Source organism: Cotesia glomerata, linkage group LG4 (genome assembly GCF_020080835.1).
Source record: "Cotesia glomerata isolate CgM1 linkage group LG4, MPM_Cglom_v2.3, whole genome shotgun sequence".
NCBI classification, from domain to species: Eukaryota; Metazoa; Arthropoda; class Insecta; order Hymenoptera; family Braconidae; genus Cotesia; species Cotesia glomerata.
This window is the reverse complement of record NC_058161.1, coordinates 9,691,535-9,708,704: the sequence shown is the minus strand read 5'-3', so window position 1 is coordinate 9,708,704 and position 17,170 is coordinate 9,691,535. Positions and strand designations below refer to the sequence as shown.

Here is a 17,170-nt window from a genome sequence, read left to right as displayed (position 1 = left end):
TTATTATTATGCTTTAAATTATTTATGTTGTTATAATGAGTTGTATTGAATTAAAATGATAGATTATTGATATATAGAATGAGTATCACACGTGTCTATAAACCGAAGGAATAGGTGGGAGAAGAAAATAATAAGGAATAGTTATTCTTATTCTTATTATATTATAAATATAAGTGTATTGGAGTAAAGTAGTATCTCTTTAGATTCAACGTGTTCTATCTGCTGAAAAAATATAATAAAGAGATACCGAGGCTGAGAAAGGAAGGAAGCTTTAAAGCTCATTGGCAGTAGTATCATCATTACTCCGTTAACTCGAGTACAATCAACCGGTTGGTAAATACTTTGCTCGGTAAAAATATTTTAAATGGATAACAGTATTATTAAATTGGCGGGAAGATTCGGAAAAAAGTACTGAATAAATTTTAATAAAATTATTAATTTTTTTTTACTTGTCAAACAATGGATTTGTTTTTTTGACACAAAAGTTTGCCGACTTTCAAACAAAGAGCTGCTGGTTTAGTCATTATTTATACAATTAGTCCGTATTATTTCACACCGCGCTCGATTTATTATTTTCGAATAATTCCATTTCTGGTCTTTATAAGAAGAATATACATAAAAAAAAAGTATGGCGGATATAAATGGACTCTGGATCTTTGGATATGGATCCCTTTGTTGGAATCCCGGATTTGAATTCAATAGAAGTATTACTGGGCACATTAAAGGATTTGAACGGAAATTCTGGCAAGGAAATGCTACACACCGTGGTACCGCTGAAAAGGTAATACTATTATTTTATTATTTTGTTAAAAGAAGAATATTTGTCTTATTGAATTTTTTAAATAATTTTTATCAGATTATAGTTGGAGATTCAAGTTATTTTTAACATCTTTTGTCTATGGTTTTGCTTACAAAGATATTTTTATAAAATATTTATAAGTGCGAAGAAATGAAGCCAAAAGAAAAAAAATTTATGGCTCTGCAGTTAATATACTAATGTAGAAATAGAGAAAATATATATGTGTATGTTAACAACAAATGTTTATAAATAAATTTAAATTGCACGTGTATTAAAATATATACGCATTAAATAATTCATAGTGATAATGTATATACACGTTAATAATTTATGTTTTGTTTATTTATTTATTCAAATGCTTTTAAGTAAATGTAAATATGATATATAACTACAAAAATTGTACAAGTTTTTTTTTTACAGTAAAAGTAATTGAAATAAAATCTGTTGTGGTAATTGATACCACGATCTCCAGTTTCACCAGAGATTTTAAAAAGTAAAATAAATATATTTTTGTGTTTCAGCCAGGACGTGTTGTCACACTAGTGGAAAACAAAGAGGTTATAAATATTAATATTAATATAAAATTTAACACTTAATATTTCAACATATGTAAAATATCGAGTAATAAATTGATAATTTTTATTTATTAGGAAATAACATATGGACGAGTCTTTGAAGTAAAAGGAAGCGCAGCATTGCCGTACCTCGATAATCGGGAATGTAAATTAGGTGGTTATTTAACAACAATAACCACTTTTTACTCTCGTGACAAGAAGTTTTGTTTTCCAGTTGTTGTTTACATTGCAACACATGACAATGAGCACTGGCTTGGTGATGCGCCTTTGAAAGACATCGCTGAACAAATTCTAAACTCCAAGGGTCCTAGTGGTCACAACGTTGAATATCTTTTGAGGTAATTTAAAATTAAATAACAGCTTTTACCATTCATAATTATAATTTTATAACTACTTATTGATAAATGTTGTGTTTTTACTTGCAAATTAAATATTTTTTTCCTATGTCGGTATTACGCGTTAATTTGTTCGATAATAATCTAATATTGTTATTTTTAATAAATTAAAATAAGCAAAAAGATTTACAAATCAAGTTTGCAATCTGAAAATATATAAATTAATTAATGACTTGGGTGAAGTAATAAATCATGACTAATTTTTTAAAATAATTGGTATAATCCTGGCTAGTTTTTGCAAAATTATCATTAATACTCAATAAATTATGATAAAAAATGTAAATGATAGAATATGATTTCAAAGATAATTGTTTTGAAAAAAAAAAAAAAAAAAAAAAATAGTTTATCGCTTAAATGATTGCAATAACTTATTCTAGTTAATATAAAAACGTTTTTCGTTGTTGATGCTAATAAAAATCTATTTATTTACAGACTTGCTGATTTTATGCATCGCTTTATACCTGAGGCTTTTGACGACCATTTATTTACACTGGAAACAATAGTTCGAGCTAAAATAAAAAAGCAAAAGTTATGTTTGAACACCTTAATGGGTAACCGTGAGTTTACTGTTGAGCTAGAAACAGCCGCCGATTTAGAAATAGGTCAAAGTAATAGTGACGATGAAGATATTAATGGAAACAATGAACCTTCGGCTCATTCCTTCCAATACACGTCACGTATTCCCGTCAAAACGTTGCGTTGCCTAAAACCATAATCCATTATTGTATTAAGCTGCTTTTTATAGTTAAATCAATAACAAGTCATAAAATCAATATTATTCTAACAAAATTTTTACTATCTATGTAATAGTTTTATTTTTTTATAATCATAATTTAATTTATAACGATGAATAATTATACTACTTATTCTAAGTAAATAAAAACTTTTTAATAATTACCTTAGTTTTATTTTTGTTTTTTTTTTTTTTAATTAATTAATTTATTTATTTCTCGGTCATGGAGCTTAGCTCCCTGTGACCATATTTCTTACATAAGTTACAAAGGTAGTTATAAGAAAAATACACTTACTTGACAGTAGTCAATGTAATAAACTAGTAATAATAATAGCAATCTTAAAGAAAAATAATTAACAAAAATGACAGTAGCAGCAGTAATAGTAATTATAGGACATTTTCAACCTCATCATCACACCGCATCTTTCAAATTTAACACTCACTCATGCTCATTGACTTGCTCCAAGTGTTGCAAAAATTTAAAAAGTAGAGTTTGATGTATTATTTATGGTTCCAAAGAATTGTTTGGTTACTCGAGAACTCGAATAAGACAACCTGTAAATAAAATTAACATGAGTATTAAGTCTAATTATACAATATATAATATTTAGTGTTTAGTATTAATTAGAGAAGTGTTAAAAATTCAATTGAATGATTCAGAGCACAGAGAACTCAGTTTTAGATCATCATTGACAGTAGGTAGTTGTTAAGTAAATATGCCTGGAGGTGTTGTGTTTCTCGTTTGCATTCCCACGATGTCTTATGAGCATGAGTTGGTCTTTGGTATACCCGTAAAACTTACAAAAAAAAATGAAAAGGTTATGAAAAAAGGCCCTAAAGTAGATTTACGTTTGAAAGAATCGAAAAATAAAAATCAACTTATTACAATTGGTGGTGATGATGAAAATGACGATGATGATGATGATGATGATCGACATCAACGTCGAGATTTTAAGGATATAGATGAAGACGAGGCTTTCAATGCTGTAAGGAGACCACGGCCTAAAAGATTACAGTCTCCTCTTTCTGCTCGATCGAATCAAAGTGGAAATCCAGTTTTTGTTCCGATGGAAACAGTATTATAATTTTTTAAAAATAATTATTCATTACTTATTATTTTTTGTTAAAAAAGTAAATTTTAATAATTTTTTATAGGTTTTAGATGAATTACTGAAGAAATTAAAAGTTGAACACGTAGTATGGTGCAAAGATAAAGGTAATATGTATTATGAAGTAATTTTTCCAGTTCCGGCGGGTGATCCTTGCGAAAATTGCCTACATTGTTTAACTGAAATGGGTATTGGTACTCGAATGAATTCCATTGTAAGGTAAAAACAAATTAATGAAGATGAAGATATGGAAATAATTTTTACTAATTAAAATTTTGTATTCTAGCGTAATACCAACGCAATGTACGTACAGCGCAATGCGAGTTCCTGGACCAGCTGCAATAGATGCTGGCGTAATCGGTTCAGTGACGAGAAGAAAAGACATAGAAGAGCGGAGAAATGCTTGGGAAGGATTTGTTGATTCGATTCGGTCTAAGTTGACAGTAAAACAAGTAGTTGATGGGGTTAGAAGTGGTGGAGATCTTACTTTTGATTACATACTTTTAGTTGTAACTGCAGAGTAAGTTTTCTTAAATGTTATTAATAAAGAATTATTAACTCCAGTTATATGTAGTAAAATAAAAAATTTTTAAGCTGTTTAGCAGCCCTTGGTCTTGTGGAAAACAGCGCAACGAATGTTGTTGCTGCTATGCTTGTATCACCTCTTATGGTAATTAATTATTTTTCTATAATCATTTTTGATAAAAAAATGATTTTCTTATGAAATTGTTTTGCTACAAATTCTCAATAAAATTATTTTGCTTGCTTCAAAAATTATAAATTTTTAATACTTTTTTAGGGACCAGTAATGTCATTGACATTTGGAACAATAATAGCCGATAAAGATTTAATATGCGTTGGTTTGAAAAGTTTATTGCTTGGGATATTTATTTCTATACTATTTGGTTTTATATTTGGACTAATTCTCGGTACAACTCAAATGCCCTGGGGATACAATGACTGGCCAACGGATGAAATGAAAGGAAGGTATGATAATTAAAATACGCTAATTAATCAACAACCGAAATCAAATAATTAATAAATTTCCATCAAAGAGGTAACTATAGATCTCTATGGATGGGAGTATTATGGGCATTGCCATCCGGAACAGGAGTCGCAGTAGCTCTTCTTCAAGGAAGCAATGGTCCATTGATCGGAGTCGCTATTTCTGCGTCGTTATTACCTCCAGTTGTCAATTGTGTATGCTAATTATTATTGATCTTTTTGAAAAACTAAAGTTAATAAAATTGTTGTATTTAAAACTTAGGGGCTGTTTTGGGCTCTCGGATGTATTTGGTTAATTTATCGTCCTATTAAAATGCCTCACATGAAAGGAGAATCCTATACAGACCTCAACACCTCATATGTATATATTTACACGGATTATTTACCAGTTGAATTTTTCTGTAATGGTATTATCAGTGCATGTTTAACTTTTGTCAATGTCATATGTATTTTCATCACCGCGATAATTGTTCTGAAGGTAAATAATTATTGATTACATATTTTATGTGATACTATCTACTATTTAGCATTTACTTTACATGCATAATAATAATTATAATTGCCATATCAATTAATTCAAGATAAAAGAAGTCGCCGCACCTTATACTTCAACACCTGAATTGCGAAGATTCTGGCAGCATGACATTCGTCTGGTACGCGATAAAAATACATCCCGGGACAACAGCTCAATAGATTCAAGGTTTTGGCAAGACATATATACAATTACGCAATTTAAAACGCGATTCAATTAAGTTTATAACATGACACTCGATTCAAGATTATTTAAATTATTATAATGAATTTTTTTTTAAGCTTCTACGAGGGATTGAGTAAATCTAAACAGAAAGTACTCGAACGAACATTAAATGAAGCAGTGAAAGAAGCAATGAATGACGAGACATTCCGTAAAATTAAAAGGCTTAGTTATGGGCAGCATGGACCAAATGATATAACTCCTCGGTTAGGTCTGGCTGGTAATATCGGATCAATTGAACGAGCTGTAGATGATATTGGAAAGACCACAGATATACTGGGTGCTGTGGGTTCCCAGCAAACAGAATCTTCATCGATGCCCGAAAGTACCAATGAGGATTTAGCAGCGCTCGATCGACTTGTAACTTATCTTCTTGGACAGCAAAATGGCAACGGCGACAACTGGCGACGTTCTAGACGAGCTAGTGCTCGTGGTTACCGGCAACTTAGATCAAATATGATGGATGCTGGTGTAAGCAACACACCTGGTACTAATACAACTCCTTTATAATGTTAACAATTATAATTTATTATTAAAATTAATTGAATGCAAAATAATGGTGCATGAGAAATTTATTAAAATCCTTTCGCCAATACGTTATGGCGACAACTTGATGATAACGTTTATAAAAAAACGTGACATTATTAATATCAATATTAATATTAATAGTATATGTTATTTACAATCGATAAAAATAAAAATCAAAAAAAAAAATATTAACAAATGAAATGAAGTCATCAAATACTGCATTTACTCTAAATCATTGAGAGGTTCAGTGCCGAAATACCGGTCACCGAAATTTCCAATACCCGGTATAACATAAAAACGGTCATTTATCTCGGGATCGATCGCCGAGGTTACGATTTTAACTCGTGGAAACGCGTAAGCTATTGAATGAACGCCGGGTTCTGCCATTAAAAGTGATACCACGAAAATATTATCCTCAGCGACGTCGTGATCCAATAGGACTCGAATCGCCATTACTGCAGCTGCGCCTGTAGCAACTGTCGCATCCATCAGAATCACACGATAATCTTTTATATCCTTTGGTAGTCGTTGGTAAAAGAGCTAAAAAATAGATAAAATCATTACTGACCATGTTTTTCTATTAATTATAATAGACAACATTATTTATGTGATCATATACCTCTGGTTCATCAGTATTTTCATTTGTTTGAATCAATATTTTTCCAATACGTATATCTTTACAAACGTCACAAAGTGCCTGTTCCATTGTTTCGCCAGCTCGCATTATTGATACTCCACAAATTTTATTTGAAGCGACCCGTTTTCCATGGTATGGTATACCCTGAGGTGTATCGATCACAACATCCTGATAAAATAAAATGAAGTTTGTGTATTTACTGGCTTACAAACAATTAGATAAATAAAAATTGTAATTACTTTACCTTGTAGGGTAATAAAGAAAGCGCATACTCAATAACTAAACGTATTAAACGCTTGGTGTAAAATATAAACTCATCTCTCTCAGTGTTTTTGTCTCGTATGAGTGTATGGAGTCCTTTTACTTGCGGAGTATCGGGTAACATGTATACACTAGGTAATGGCTGTCCAGTGTATGAGTGAGCCAGCTTCTCTCGTAACTTAAATCCGCGCTAAGAAAATAAACCATGATATGAAATAAACTATCATGACATGATATTATGAAACAATACAAAGTAGAAAGAGGATTGAATGTCGTACCAGCTGTAATTGTGTATGGACATGTTGAACAATGAGTTTAATCGCAACTTCGTTTTCGCCACCACGTGGTACAATAATGTCTGCGTGTACCATAGAAGGTGCAATATAATAACAATAAGCCGGTTTAACCATCGCTGAGTACTGTTTCAATACACCTTCCAAGTCTCTACCTCGCTGCGATATATCTCGGTGAAGTCGCCGAGCCAGCCGCACGTCTGCATCAGTGTCGACGAATACTTTCATATCACACATCTAAATTATAAGTTTATAATCATATTAAAAATGTTATCTAATACTTTATCACTTACGGTCGTAAATAATTTTTATCATTTCTAAGAGGCCATAGTAATTCTACTGTTAAATAGATAATTTTATATAATACTTTTACATACAAGTTACAATCGATACTGTTTAAAAAAAATGAAATTATTTATTTTTCTACGAATTCAGAATTTTTGTTTTTAAATTACCTTTAATACTTCTGCATTGTAAAATGTAAGAATGCCCTCAAATATGATCACATTTGCACCATACATAGTTTTCTAAAAATAAAATCACAGTTTAATATTTTATTAATATTTGATAAAATATGTAACTGAAACTTACAGTGCGACTTTCGCGACTATGTGTCACAAAATTATAAATAGGAACATCAACTTTTCGTCCTTCTTTAAGTCTTTGTAAAGTAAGTTTCAGCAATTCAAAGTCAAAGGCTTCGGGATGGTCAAAATTGTACTCATTTAGTGCTGCTTGGTGATGCTGCTTTTCATTGAGTACCTAAAAATCGATAAACAACCATTATTATCACTAAACTTGCTAAACTTTTCATTTTTAACACAGTTAAATAATAAATACTTTATAAAATGAATCCATGCTTAATAATGTGACCCAAGGCACATTTAGAAATTCAATTATCTTCGTTGCGACTGTAGTTTTACCTGAAGCACTTCCTCCACAAATCCCTAAAGAAGCATTAATTATTGTATAATTAATAAACAAATATAAATTGTGTCTTGCTTGATCCCCAGATAAATGATGATTAAAGCTAACCTATTACAAAAGGTTCAACTTGCTGTCCAGCGGAATCATACCACGCAGGTCTGCCTGCTATATAAATTGTTCTGAGCTTACTACGTAAAATACATTCCGTAGAAGTTTTTTTGCTTGATTGTGACATACTTGTCGTTCGTTGCCTTCTTGATCTCGGTGATTTTTGCGAACCTATCGTATGATTTATTTAATAAAGAAACAATAAATTATTTGATAAAATCAGCAGTTAAGTCAACCATTCAATGTACAATGAATAACTGCTGTAAAATAAATCAAAGTAGTCTTTTGAAGATAGTAAATAATAAATAAATTATATTACCAGTTGAAGGCGGTCGTGGAGGAACTTGCGGTGAAGGACTAACAAGTTCTCTGGTGTCATCACCATCATCACTGGCACCGTCTGCAAGGAACACAGCCCGATCTTCTAGACATATATCACCATCGCTAAAATATATACAAAAAATTAATTTTTATATTATCATGATTGTGAATGAAAAATATATTAACTAATTAACTAACAATTATAAATATTTAAAAACAACATGTCGATTTATTATACCAGCACATCAATGAAGTCAGCAGAAAAAAATTAAGCTTATTATAACAATTAAAAAATATGTTTCATTATTCAAATAATATTGTTTAAATTACCTTTCAGAGCTTGCTGAGCTCGGTGGTTCGAAATGCTGAACTTCAGCTGCCATTACGAACTGTAGTTGCAAATAAAAAAAGGTATATACTTCTCAGCTCAATGTCGACACGTTGCAGCACGTTGCTTTTGTGACTTGCTAGCGAGTTTTTCTAACATTTTCTACACCTTATTCTTATACCTACCCTGCTATAGGCTATATATGATATATTTATATATATATAGCCGTACGCCGGTAAGTATACAATTGATTGGGCAGGTTTTCATGTTATCAAATTGTAACATGATCTACCAATGCAATTAAAGTTGATGCAGAAAAGTAGATACACATGTACTTGCACTACTTTCTACTTTACTAATGTAGCTGACCAATCAGTTTGAATTTGTGATGCGCAGTATATTTGTGAGCGCATTATCAATAAATCGGAACCATTCAACCAATGACGGGTGAAAAAGAAGACTAGCGCGGCAATTGTGAATCGGAAATTAAAATTTATTACAATAATTTGTATAAAAAAATTAAACAAACCGTCAGGTATGTTCTGATTTTAGAATAATCTTCATTCATAGGTTTTTTTTTTTTATATATTTAATGATTTTTACAAATTCTAATTTTTTATTATTCTGTTTATTTTTAAATAAAATAGATTTGTCAATCTGACATTTTGAAATTATGCGCAGTTTTCGAACCAATTATTCGAATTCTAGCGAAAAGGTAGTAGATGGTGGGAGTTGGATTTAAATTCATGATAATTGTACTAGATGTCGCTGTCTTACTACTAAGAAATTGCAAAAAACTTACTGTGAAACTGTGAATATTAAATATATATACATTACTTATATATAATATATTTATATGTGTTGGTGTATAGTTTGATGGATAGTGAAAAGAGGTAGCTAGTACCGGAGTAGACAGAAGTTTCGGCTAGTGTTTTTTATATTCCTTCTTCCTGTGTATCCCTTATATTAATCATCGACAAAAGTCCAGATAAGACGTCGTTAAATTTCAGTACGTCAGTGTTGTGCGTCGTTAACGCTGAGACGCGCCCTCCACTGACCTTGAAACACTATTAAAACTAAACTTAAATATAATACAAACACATTAAAGTCACAACTAGTCCAGTGTGAATTCATGTTATAGCAGTAGCAGTAGCTGAAAATAATAGTCTAAAATAACATCCACTTAAGACAACTCGCTCTACCTCAAAGGCGCTTGAATTAACTCTATTTATTTTTGATAATTTATTGTCAAATCACTGATTTTTTGGTTATATTTATTGAGGCTGATACTCAGGTGATAAAATGGCTAAGAAGACATACGATTTGTTGTTCAAATTGCTGTTAATCGGCGACTCAGGGGTTGGAAAAACTTGTATTCTTTTCAGATTTTCGGATGACGCGTTTTCAACAACTTTTATTTCTACAATAGGTAAGTTCAATGATCACAAGATCAATGACCTGTGATACAACTTGTAATAATAATTTGCTTATTTTAAAATTGTCACGCACTTATTATTTTTTCTCTACAACTAAACTTTATTATAATTAAACTAGTTATATCATTAAATTAACTGAAAAATAAAATTGATTACAGGGATCGATTTCAAGATAAAAACTGTCGAACTGAGAGGCAAAAAAATAAAATTACAGATATGGTAAGAAAAATATTAATATACAAATAAGTAACTTGTAATAAAAAAAAAAATAATAATTTATAATCATCATAAGTTGTGGTGACTTGTAGAGTTTATCACAAGATATTTATGTGATTACAGGGACACTGCTGGTCAAGAGCGTTTCCATACTATCACTACTTCTTACTACCGAGGAGCTATGGGCATAATGCTCGTTTATGACATAACTAATGAAAAAACATTTGAGAATATTGTCAAGTGGCTCAGGAATATTGATGAAGTAAGCTCACAAAAAATTTTAATATTAATAAAAAGTATAAATTAAAAATAATATGAAGATAACCTTTTTTCCGGTTGATTAATGATAAAATGGTGTTTTATTTATAGCATGCTAATGAGGATGTAGAAAAAATGATATTGGGCAATAAAAGTGATGTGGAAGACCGGCGTGTTGTCAGCACAGAAAAAGGAGAAGCAGTTAGTATTTAAAAATGATTAGTCAACTTTTGGTGATATTTGTGTTTAAAGATTTTTATACTATATTATTCTTTAATAATAGATTGCCAGAGAGCATGGAATCAGATTTATGGAAACCTCAGCAAAGGCAGACATAAATATTGACCGCGCGTTCAGTGAATTGGCAGAAGCTATCTTGGACAAAACTCACGGGAAAGAACCTCAAGATGCTCCTGATCGCGTGACAGTCGATCGCAGGGTAGAAAGAAGTTCGAATCGGTGCTGCTAATTACAATTTTTTACTATTTATTATTTATTATAAACAGCGTATAATATTTATAATAATAAACTCATATATAAACTCGTGCCAGTTTAGATTTGTGATTATAGGCTTAATGCATATCGTGTCATTTTGAGTTGCATCACGTTTTTTTTTTTTGCATCAATGTTAGTAATATTAAAATTTTTTGTTTTTATTATCACTGCCCAAGTTAGTTACAAAAATTTTTTTTTTACAATTCATAATGCCAACGCTCATCACTTCATCAATATTATACAATTGGCTATAAATTTGATGGGATTTTTTTTTACAATAAATTGCTTAATTATATTTAGTGAAAAAAAAAAGTTAAAATCAAAGTATGCAAAAAATGTAATCCCACAATTAAGATATAACTAAGTGTAATTGAAGAAATGTATCATCTAGTCTCATCCTTTTTACTTACGCAAGATAAAGGCAATAATAAAAAAAATGAATAAATAAAATAAAATAAAAAAACGACAGCGTCTGAGGTGCCTATTATTATATTGTATACGTGTCTCTTGTACGTGCACAAACATTTAAGTCTGGAAGTATGTTTTTTTCCATATACTCACGATAAAAAACAATCAAGTACTCTAAAATAAAAACACAAAAGTTCACGTGTAGATTTAATTTTTTAAAAAAATACTATAAGTATCAATAAAGTCGCACGCGAACCAATATACAAAAAGACTTTGAGACTTTTTTATAATAAAAAATTTCTTGAATAATTTAAATGGCCGGATGCAATGTTGGACCGATTGTGTATGTTAAACTATTTATATATATATATATATATTTATATATATATATATATATATTATAATAATAAATAAAGAAAATAAATTTGATCCCATCAACTGTAAAACTAATTAACTATTACAAATATAATCATACACAATTTTGTCAAATAGATAATATTTTTGGACATATATTTACTTTGTTCTCCTCAATCCTCTTTATTAAATAAAGTCATTAATAATTGCGCGTTAGATCACATTACATATATTGTAATATTTTTAATTTATTCTAAATAAACAAAAAAAAAAATATTAAACGTATTTAAACGTCAATATTGTAAATATAATTTACTTATTATTTATTTATACATGTATAAATAGCTTTTACAGTAAAAGTATCTGTTACTATTTAAATTTTGTTTTTAACTCGAGATAAAACGATACAATCATGTGCTTAATACTCTGAAAACTTTTGACTTATTTGATACTAATTTCCAGCAATAATTTTTGTTATAGCTAATTTTTTATTTCGGTGATAATTTAATAACAATTAATTATTATATATATTCAGTATGAAGGTTAAAAGATGTTTAATAAGTAGTAAATCAGGAACCGTGATATTCTAAGGAAGGTCGAACGAGGATAATATATGAAACATTTTATATTAACATTTATGAAAAAATAATTAACTGCGACGTCAAACAATTAACAGTAACAAAAGTTTATGAAATAAATAATAATAATTATTATTAACAAGCATAAAAACAGAAGTATGACGATATTAATTTAATATTTGAATTGACTTCTCGACTAGATAAAGCTTTTAAGCCTACTCATTTTCCAAAAGCCTGTATCGAAAAATACTTTGTGGTTATTAACAAAGTAAAATTTTTTGGAGGCTTGCAAACTTTACTCATTTTTCGAAATATCATTATTAATTGTTCATTATTGAAACATCTATGAATTTGGACAATGAATTTGAAAAAAATAAACTTGGTGTAGAATGAAAATAATATTTATGACGATGAAAATGATGATAATAATTTACATTTATAATAAAGTAATTAATCACGAGAAGCTCCAATTATCGACAAAATATAGATAAAGATGTTAATAACATCAAGGTAAAGATTTAATGCAGCAAATATGTACTCTTCGGGTGAAATGGAATACTTGTGTTTACCACCCAGCATCAATTGAGTGTCGTAGATTAAATACAATGAGAATATTAATGCACCTACAGCGCCGTAAACGATTGTTATTGTTTTGCCGTGCCAGAACATGGCAATTATTCCGAACAACATAAGACACATTACAGCAACAAAGAGTGCAGCTCCCATACCAGTGAAGTCCCATTTAGTTTGGAATGCAAAAATTGTTAATGAAAAACATATTGCTGCTGTTATTCCTACTGCCAGTATTACCTAAACAATTGAATAGAAAGTTAATTAAAAATTTCTTATTTATTTGAATTCAAAATAATAAACGCTAGATAAAAACTAACATACCTCTTGACTTTCGTATCGAGATGACAACGTACCGAGCAGGAAACTTTCAGCACTGGTAAATATAAAAAGAAATATGAAGTTCATCGGAGCTTTACGTCTTACATTTGTACAGCAAGCCATACAAATTAACGAGACTAGCATAAGAACAAGAGCGGCCCAAAATAATCCTTGGTGTTCTTGTACATAGCGCTTAGTTGGAATGTGGTACAAGAAAAGTGCAATAACACCCAATGTCAACAGCAGCTGGCACATCAAAATAGCATAGACTTTTCTGATGAAACCCTGTCTAATTGTTTTGTCACTGAAATCAAAGCCTTTTGGCTCATCGTGAAGGGCCTCGTCACCATAGTTTGCCCCGTACATTCCTGGAGCTTGACCAAAAGCTGCAGTAGGTGGAATTGGTGGAGGTCCTTGTCCGTAGTTTCCGCCCGTTGGAATAAATCCAGCTGTGTATATTGATTTATTTTATTTAGTAATTATCAAAAATGCAATTATTAATGAAACTATTTAAAAATAAATAATTACATACCTGGTGGTGCTTGGTTCCAGTCGCCTTGAGGAGGTGGATAACCTGGATTAGGTGGATATCCCGGGTTTGGTGGGTAACCAGGGTTCTGTGGTGGATACGGGTACCCTGCGCAAGCAAATAAAATGATCTGTTAAGCAACTGAGATTATGACTTACGACTGTATCACGTGATTTATATGAAAGTAAAATAATAAGTTATAATATTATGAAGTTTTAGTCGATGGATTATTGCATTGAGGTTCCATTGCCGTTGATGGGTTATTCTCGTATGCTTGTTCTGCTTCCAATGTAATATGAAGCTTGAAATAGTATTTTTAAATGATCAAGCTGTAATAAAATTAATTGATATATTCATCTAATATAGCGTAATGAAGTAAGCAGCTATTCCAGTAATTTAAATGACATTTTTACAACTACTCGACTAATTTATTTGAATTGCCGGAAAACTCTGAGCAGTGGACGTGAATTGTGTCATGTCTTGTAGCAAAAGAAAAAATAAAACAATATCGTGAAAAAAACCAAGTGAATTAACAAAATAATTTACGATTAGATAAGACGCAAAAAACCATGAACACGGTAGTTAATATTTATGATAAAATTTTTTTTAAACTAAATTAAAAATTAGAACCTTGTTGGCCTGGATAGAATCCTGCACCTGGTGGTGGGCTCTGCCAATTGGACATCTTATTGGTTTAGCTGATTAAAGAACCTAAAATTACCAACAATAATCAAAACTTAATCAATAAATTGTTTAAAAGTGATAAAATTGATAATGAATGACTGTTTTTAAGAAAATAATTTTGAAATAACAGCATAAAACGGGATTTAAATATGTGTATGCAGAAACCTGTCATGCGCTACGGATTACTAACTGTCTACTTGTATAAATGATAAGTATGTATACAAACGTTTGAGATACGTCACTTGTTATCTATAACATTTTTTTCCAGTAATCAGTTACTAATTATTCCTACTATCGTATTACACTACCGTATTTTATAAATGATACATTCAATTATTTTTTTTTTTTCGATTTATTGACCAACTGAATAGATTTTTCACACAAATTTTCTTTATCAGTTTTAAAGAAAAAAAGAGATGTTTTTGATTTTTTACAAAGATAAAATAATATCTTTAAAATATTGATTCACTGCATCGCGATGAATCATTTTCAAAAATAAAAAAATTGTAGTTAATATAAATTAATTGCATTTATAATAATAATAATTAAATCAAATATCATTGAACGGTTGCATCCCTGAATAAAAAAAAAGTATTGAGACAAAGAAAAAAGTATTGAAAAGTATTGAATTGACAAGAAAACCAATACTTTTCAATACTTTTCTCTTTGTCTCAATACTTTTTTTTAACCAGGGATAATAATGTGAAAGATAAATTAACACCTGATATTTAATGATTAGATTTTCAATGACATTGTCATCTATTTAATTTTATATTGTAGAAATTACTAACAATAATTATTAAGTAAATTGAATGACTAATCAAGTTAATGAACTCGATATATGTAATAAATAATTGAAATAAAAAAAAATCGATCAACAGATTAATCCATTTAAATTTTCTTCATTTAAAATTACTAATGGTAAACGTAAACATTGCAAGTATACAAATATGACCTACATCACGTTAAAAATCATTAATACTAATAATAAAAAATTATCGGTAACGCTCATCAAATTAACCGATATAATGGAATGTATTTAGTGTGTCTCTTATAAATACATGGACGACTGAGAAAAACAAACCACTTTCAGTGTTTCTAATTCAGATACGCTATTTATGGCTAAATATCAATTACTATTGCGCCACTCGACCGTCATTAGCAATAGTTTTAGGGAATAATTATATTAATATTGACAACAACGTATTAATTTCGTTAATAAGCATACGGCACGCTGATGCGTCACTCGTACATTCTGGAAATAATAATAATCGATAAGAAAAATTGTGTTACAAACACAGACTATACTTATGTCGCTTATGTTGCAAATATAATAATATCTTGGATTAATTGTTTATCTTATTATTAATACATTACCTGTTGGTAATTAATCACTCACGTTGAATCCGTAGAATAGTTTGGCTTGGAGTGAAGCAATTATTACAACGAATTTCTTCTAAAAAGAATCTTGTTCACTAATATGTATGACTCGTGACTGTAAATGTGTATGAAATAGTAGGAGGCTCTGGGTGGTTTCCCATTCGGCCGTTGTGCAGACTGGTGGAGCCGTAGAAAATTTAATGTAATTTTCCAAACTGTTCATAGACGTCGCATTGTGCCTTGTTTAAATCTCAAAGCCGAAGCTATATACTGTCGTGGAGACAGAAATCTCGGGGTTTTTTTGAAAACGTGTTATTCGAGTTACTCCTATTCACTTTAAAAATATCAAGTCTAATGCAAAAAATTACATTTACAAAACTGATACCGGTGTAAATGGTGAACTTGTCATGCTCAAGACGAATAGATTTATGATGGTTAGTGGCGTAATAATATGACAGCTTGTAAATACTATCAAGTTATAAATTGAATATGTAAGCATAAATAAAGAAAACAAATAATTAAAAATATCCTGTGATACAAAAAAAATGTTGACTTTTTGGTAGATTTTACTCAAAAAAAATTAAAAAATTAATAAGCATCTACTTAAATTCAACAAAACATTAACAAAAAAAAATTTTTGCCGCTTGGGATTGAATAGTTTGACAAAATTAACATTGACAAAATTAACATATCGAAATATGAAATGTATACATTTCATATTTTGCATTGAAAAAAAAATAGTTTACAAAAAAAAAAAATTAATCGATATGTTAATTTTGTCAATTTGGTGGAATTTATTAAATCGAACTCAACCGCATCCCACATAGTGAAATTTCGAAAAATTGATGTGTCGACCAATTTTTTTAACTTCCCGCTAAGAAAATCGAAGATTTTCAAAAATCGGGAAGTTATTGTTTTCACCCCGTTTTGCAAAAATCGAGTTTTCATCAGATCTCGACGTTTGAAGGTCATAGGAAGCTTCCCTGACTATCCCCGCGAGGTTGTCACGGTGTCTGTATGTGAACCGCTTATAACTTTTGAACGGCTTGACCGATTTCATCGCGGTTGGTGCCATTCGAAAGAACTTGACCAAACTTAGATTTTGAAAACTATTTGGACCGATTCAGATCAATAGATTTTGAGAAATCTTAAAAAAACTGAAAAAAAA

General features: G+C 30.1%; 5 protein-coding genes across 10 annotated transcripts; 3 read left to right on the top strand and 2 right to left on the bottom strand.

Annotated features, from left to right (window-relative positions):
* The first annotated feature begins 10 nt into the window (after nt 1-10).
* On the top strand, nt 11-2,666 carry LOC123263820 (putative glutathione-specific gamma-glutamylcyclotransferase 2). The gene is made up of 4 exons (XM_044726811.1): nt 11-781; nt 1,321-1,356; nt 1,450-1,712; nt 2,202-2,666. The coding sequence occupies exons 1-4, from the start codon at nt 629-631 to the stop codon at nt 2,482-2,484; spliced, it is 735 nt and encodes a 244-aa protein (XP_044582746.1). The 5' UTR covers nt 11-628; the 3' UTR covers nt 2,485-2,666.
* An 80-nt stretch (nt 2,667-2,746) lies between these two features.
* LOC123263815 lies at nt 2,747-5,889 on the top strand. The gene is made up of 9 exons (XM_044726802.1): nt 2,747-3,578; nt 3,658-3,830; nt 3,898-4,131; nt 4,206-4,281; nt 4,411-4,598; nt 4,667-4,811; nt 4,879-5,094; nt 5,198-5,316; nt 5,430-5,889. Exons 1-9 carry the CDS (start codon nt 3,219-3,221, stop codon nt 5,878-5,880), a joined length of 1,962 nt encoding a protein of 653 aa, XP_044582737.1. The 5' UTR covers nt 2,747-3,218; the 3' UTR covers nt 5,881-5,889.
* Nucleotides 5,890-5,924: 35 nt separating this feature from the next.
* Nucleotides 5,925-9,022, bottom strand: LOC123263816 (uridine-cytidine kinase-like 1). Of its 2 annotated transcripts, none has more exons than XM_044726804.1 (10): nt 8,776-9,022; nt 8,444-8,568; nt 8,125-8,295; nt 7,930-8,036; nt 7,681-7,851; nt 7,545-7,616; nt 7,075-7,326; nt 6,780-6,986; nt 6,518-6,703; nt 5,925-6,438 (listed from the first exon to the last, which is right to left on the bottom strand). In XM_044726804.1, the coding sequence occupies exons 1-10, from the start codon at nt 8,826-8,828 to the stop codon at nt 6,121-6,123; spliced, it is 1,662 nt and encodes a 553-aa protein (XP_044582739.1). In that variant the 5' UTR covers nt 8,829-9,022; the 3' UTR covers nt 5,925-6,120. The 2 variants fall into 2 exon arrangements, with proteins under 2 accessions (XP_044582739.1, XP_044582740.1); XM_044726805.1 differs by having other exon boundaries at nt 8,444-8,548; nt 8,776-9,020.
* A 585-nt stretch (nt 9,023-9,607) lies between these two features.
* LOC123263821 (ras-related protein Rab-10) lies at nt 9,608-11,784 on the top strand. The gene is made up of 5 exons (XM_044726812.1): nt 9,608-10,202; nt 10,368-10,428; nt 10,549-10,687; nt 10,795-10,884; nt 10,967-11,784. The coding sequence occupies exons 1-5, from the start codon at nt 10,076-10,078 to the stop codon at nt 11,150-11,152; spliced, it is 603 nt and encodes a 200-aa protein (XP_044582747.1). The 5' UTR covers nt 9,608-10,075; the 3' UTR covers nt 11,153-11,784.
* Nucleotides 11,785-12,225: 441 nt separating this feature from the next.
* On the bottom strand, nt 12,226-16,190 carry LOC123263818 (protein lifeguard 1). 5 transcript variants are annotated; one of them, XM_044726807.1, is made up of 6 exons: nt 16,000-16,188; nt 15,707-15,877; nt 14,569-14,649; nt 13,942-14,046; nt 13,413-13,858; nt 12,226-13,328 (listed from the first exon to the last, which is right to left on the bottom strand). In XM_044726807.1, the coding sequence occupies exons 3-6, from the start codon at nt 14,621-14,623 to the stop codon at nt 12,969-12,971; spliced, it is 966 nt and encodes a 321-aa protein (XP_044582742.1). In that variant the 5' UTR covers nt 14,624-14,649; nt 15,707-15,877; nt 16,000-16,188; the 3' UTR covers nt 12,226-12,968. The 5 variants fall into 5 exon arrangements, with proteins under 5 accessions (XP_044582742.1, XP_044582741.1, XP_044582743.1 ...); XM_044726806.1 differs by lacking the exon at nt 15,707-15,877; XM_044726808.1 differs by lacking the exon at nt 15,707-15,877 and having other exon boundaries at nt 16,022-16,188.
* Nucleotides 16,191-17,170: the final 980 nt, after the last annotated feature.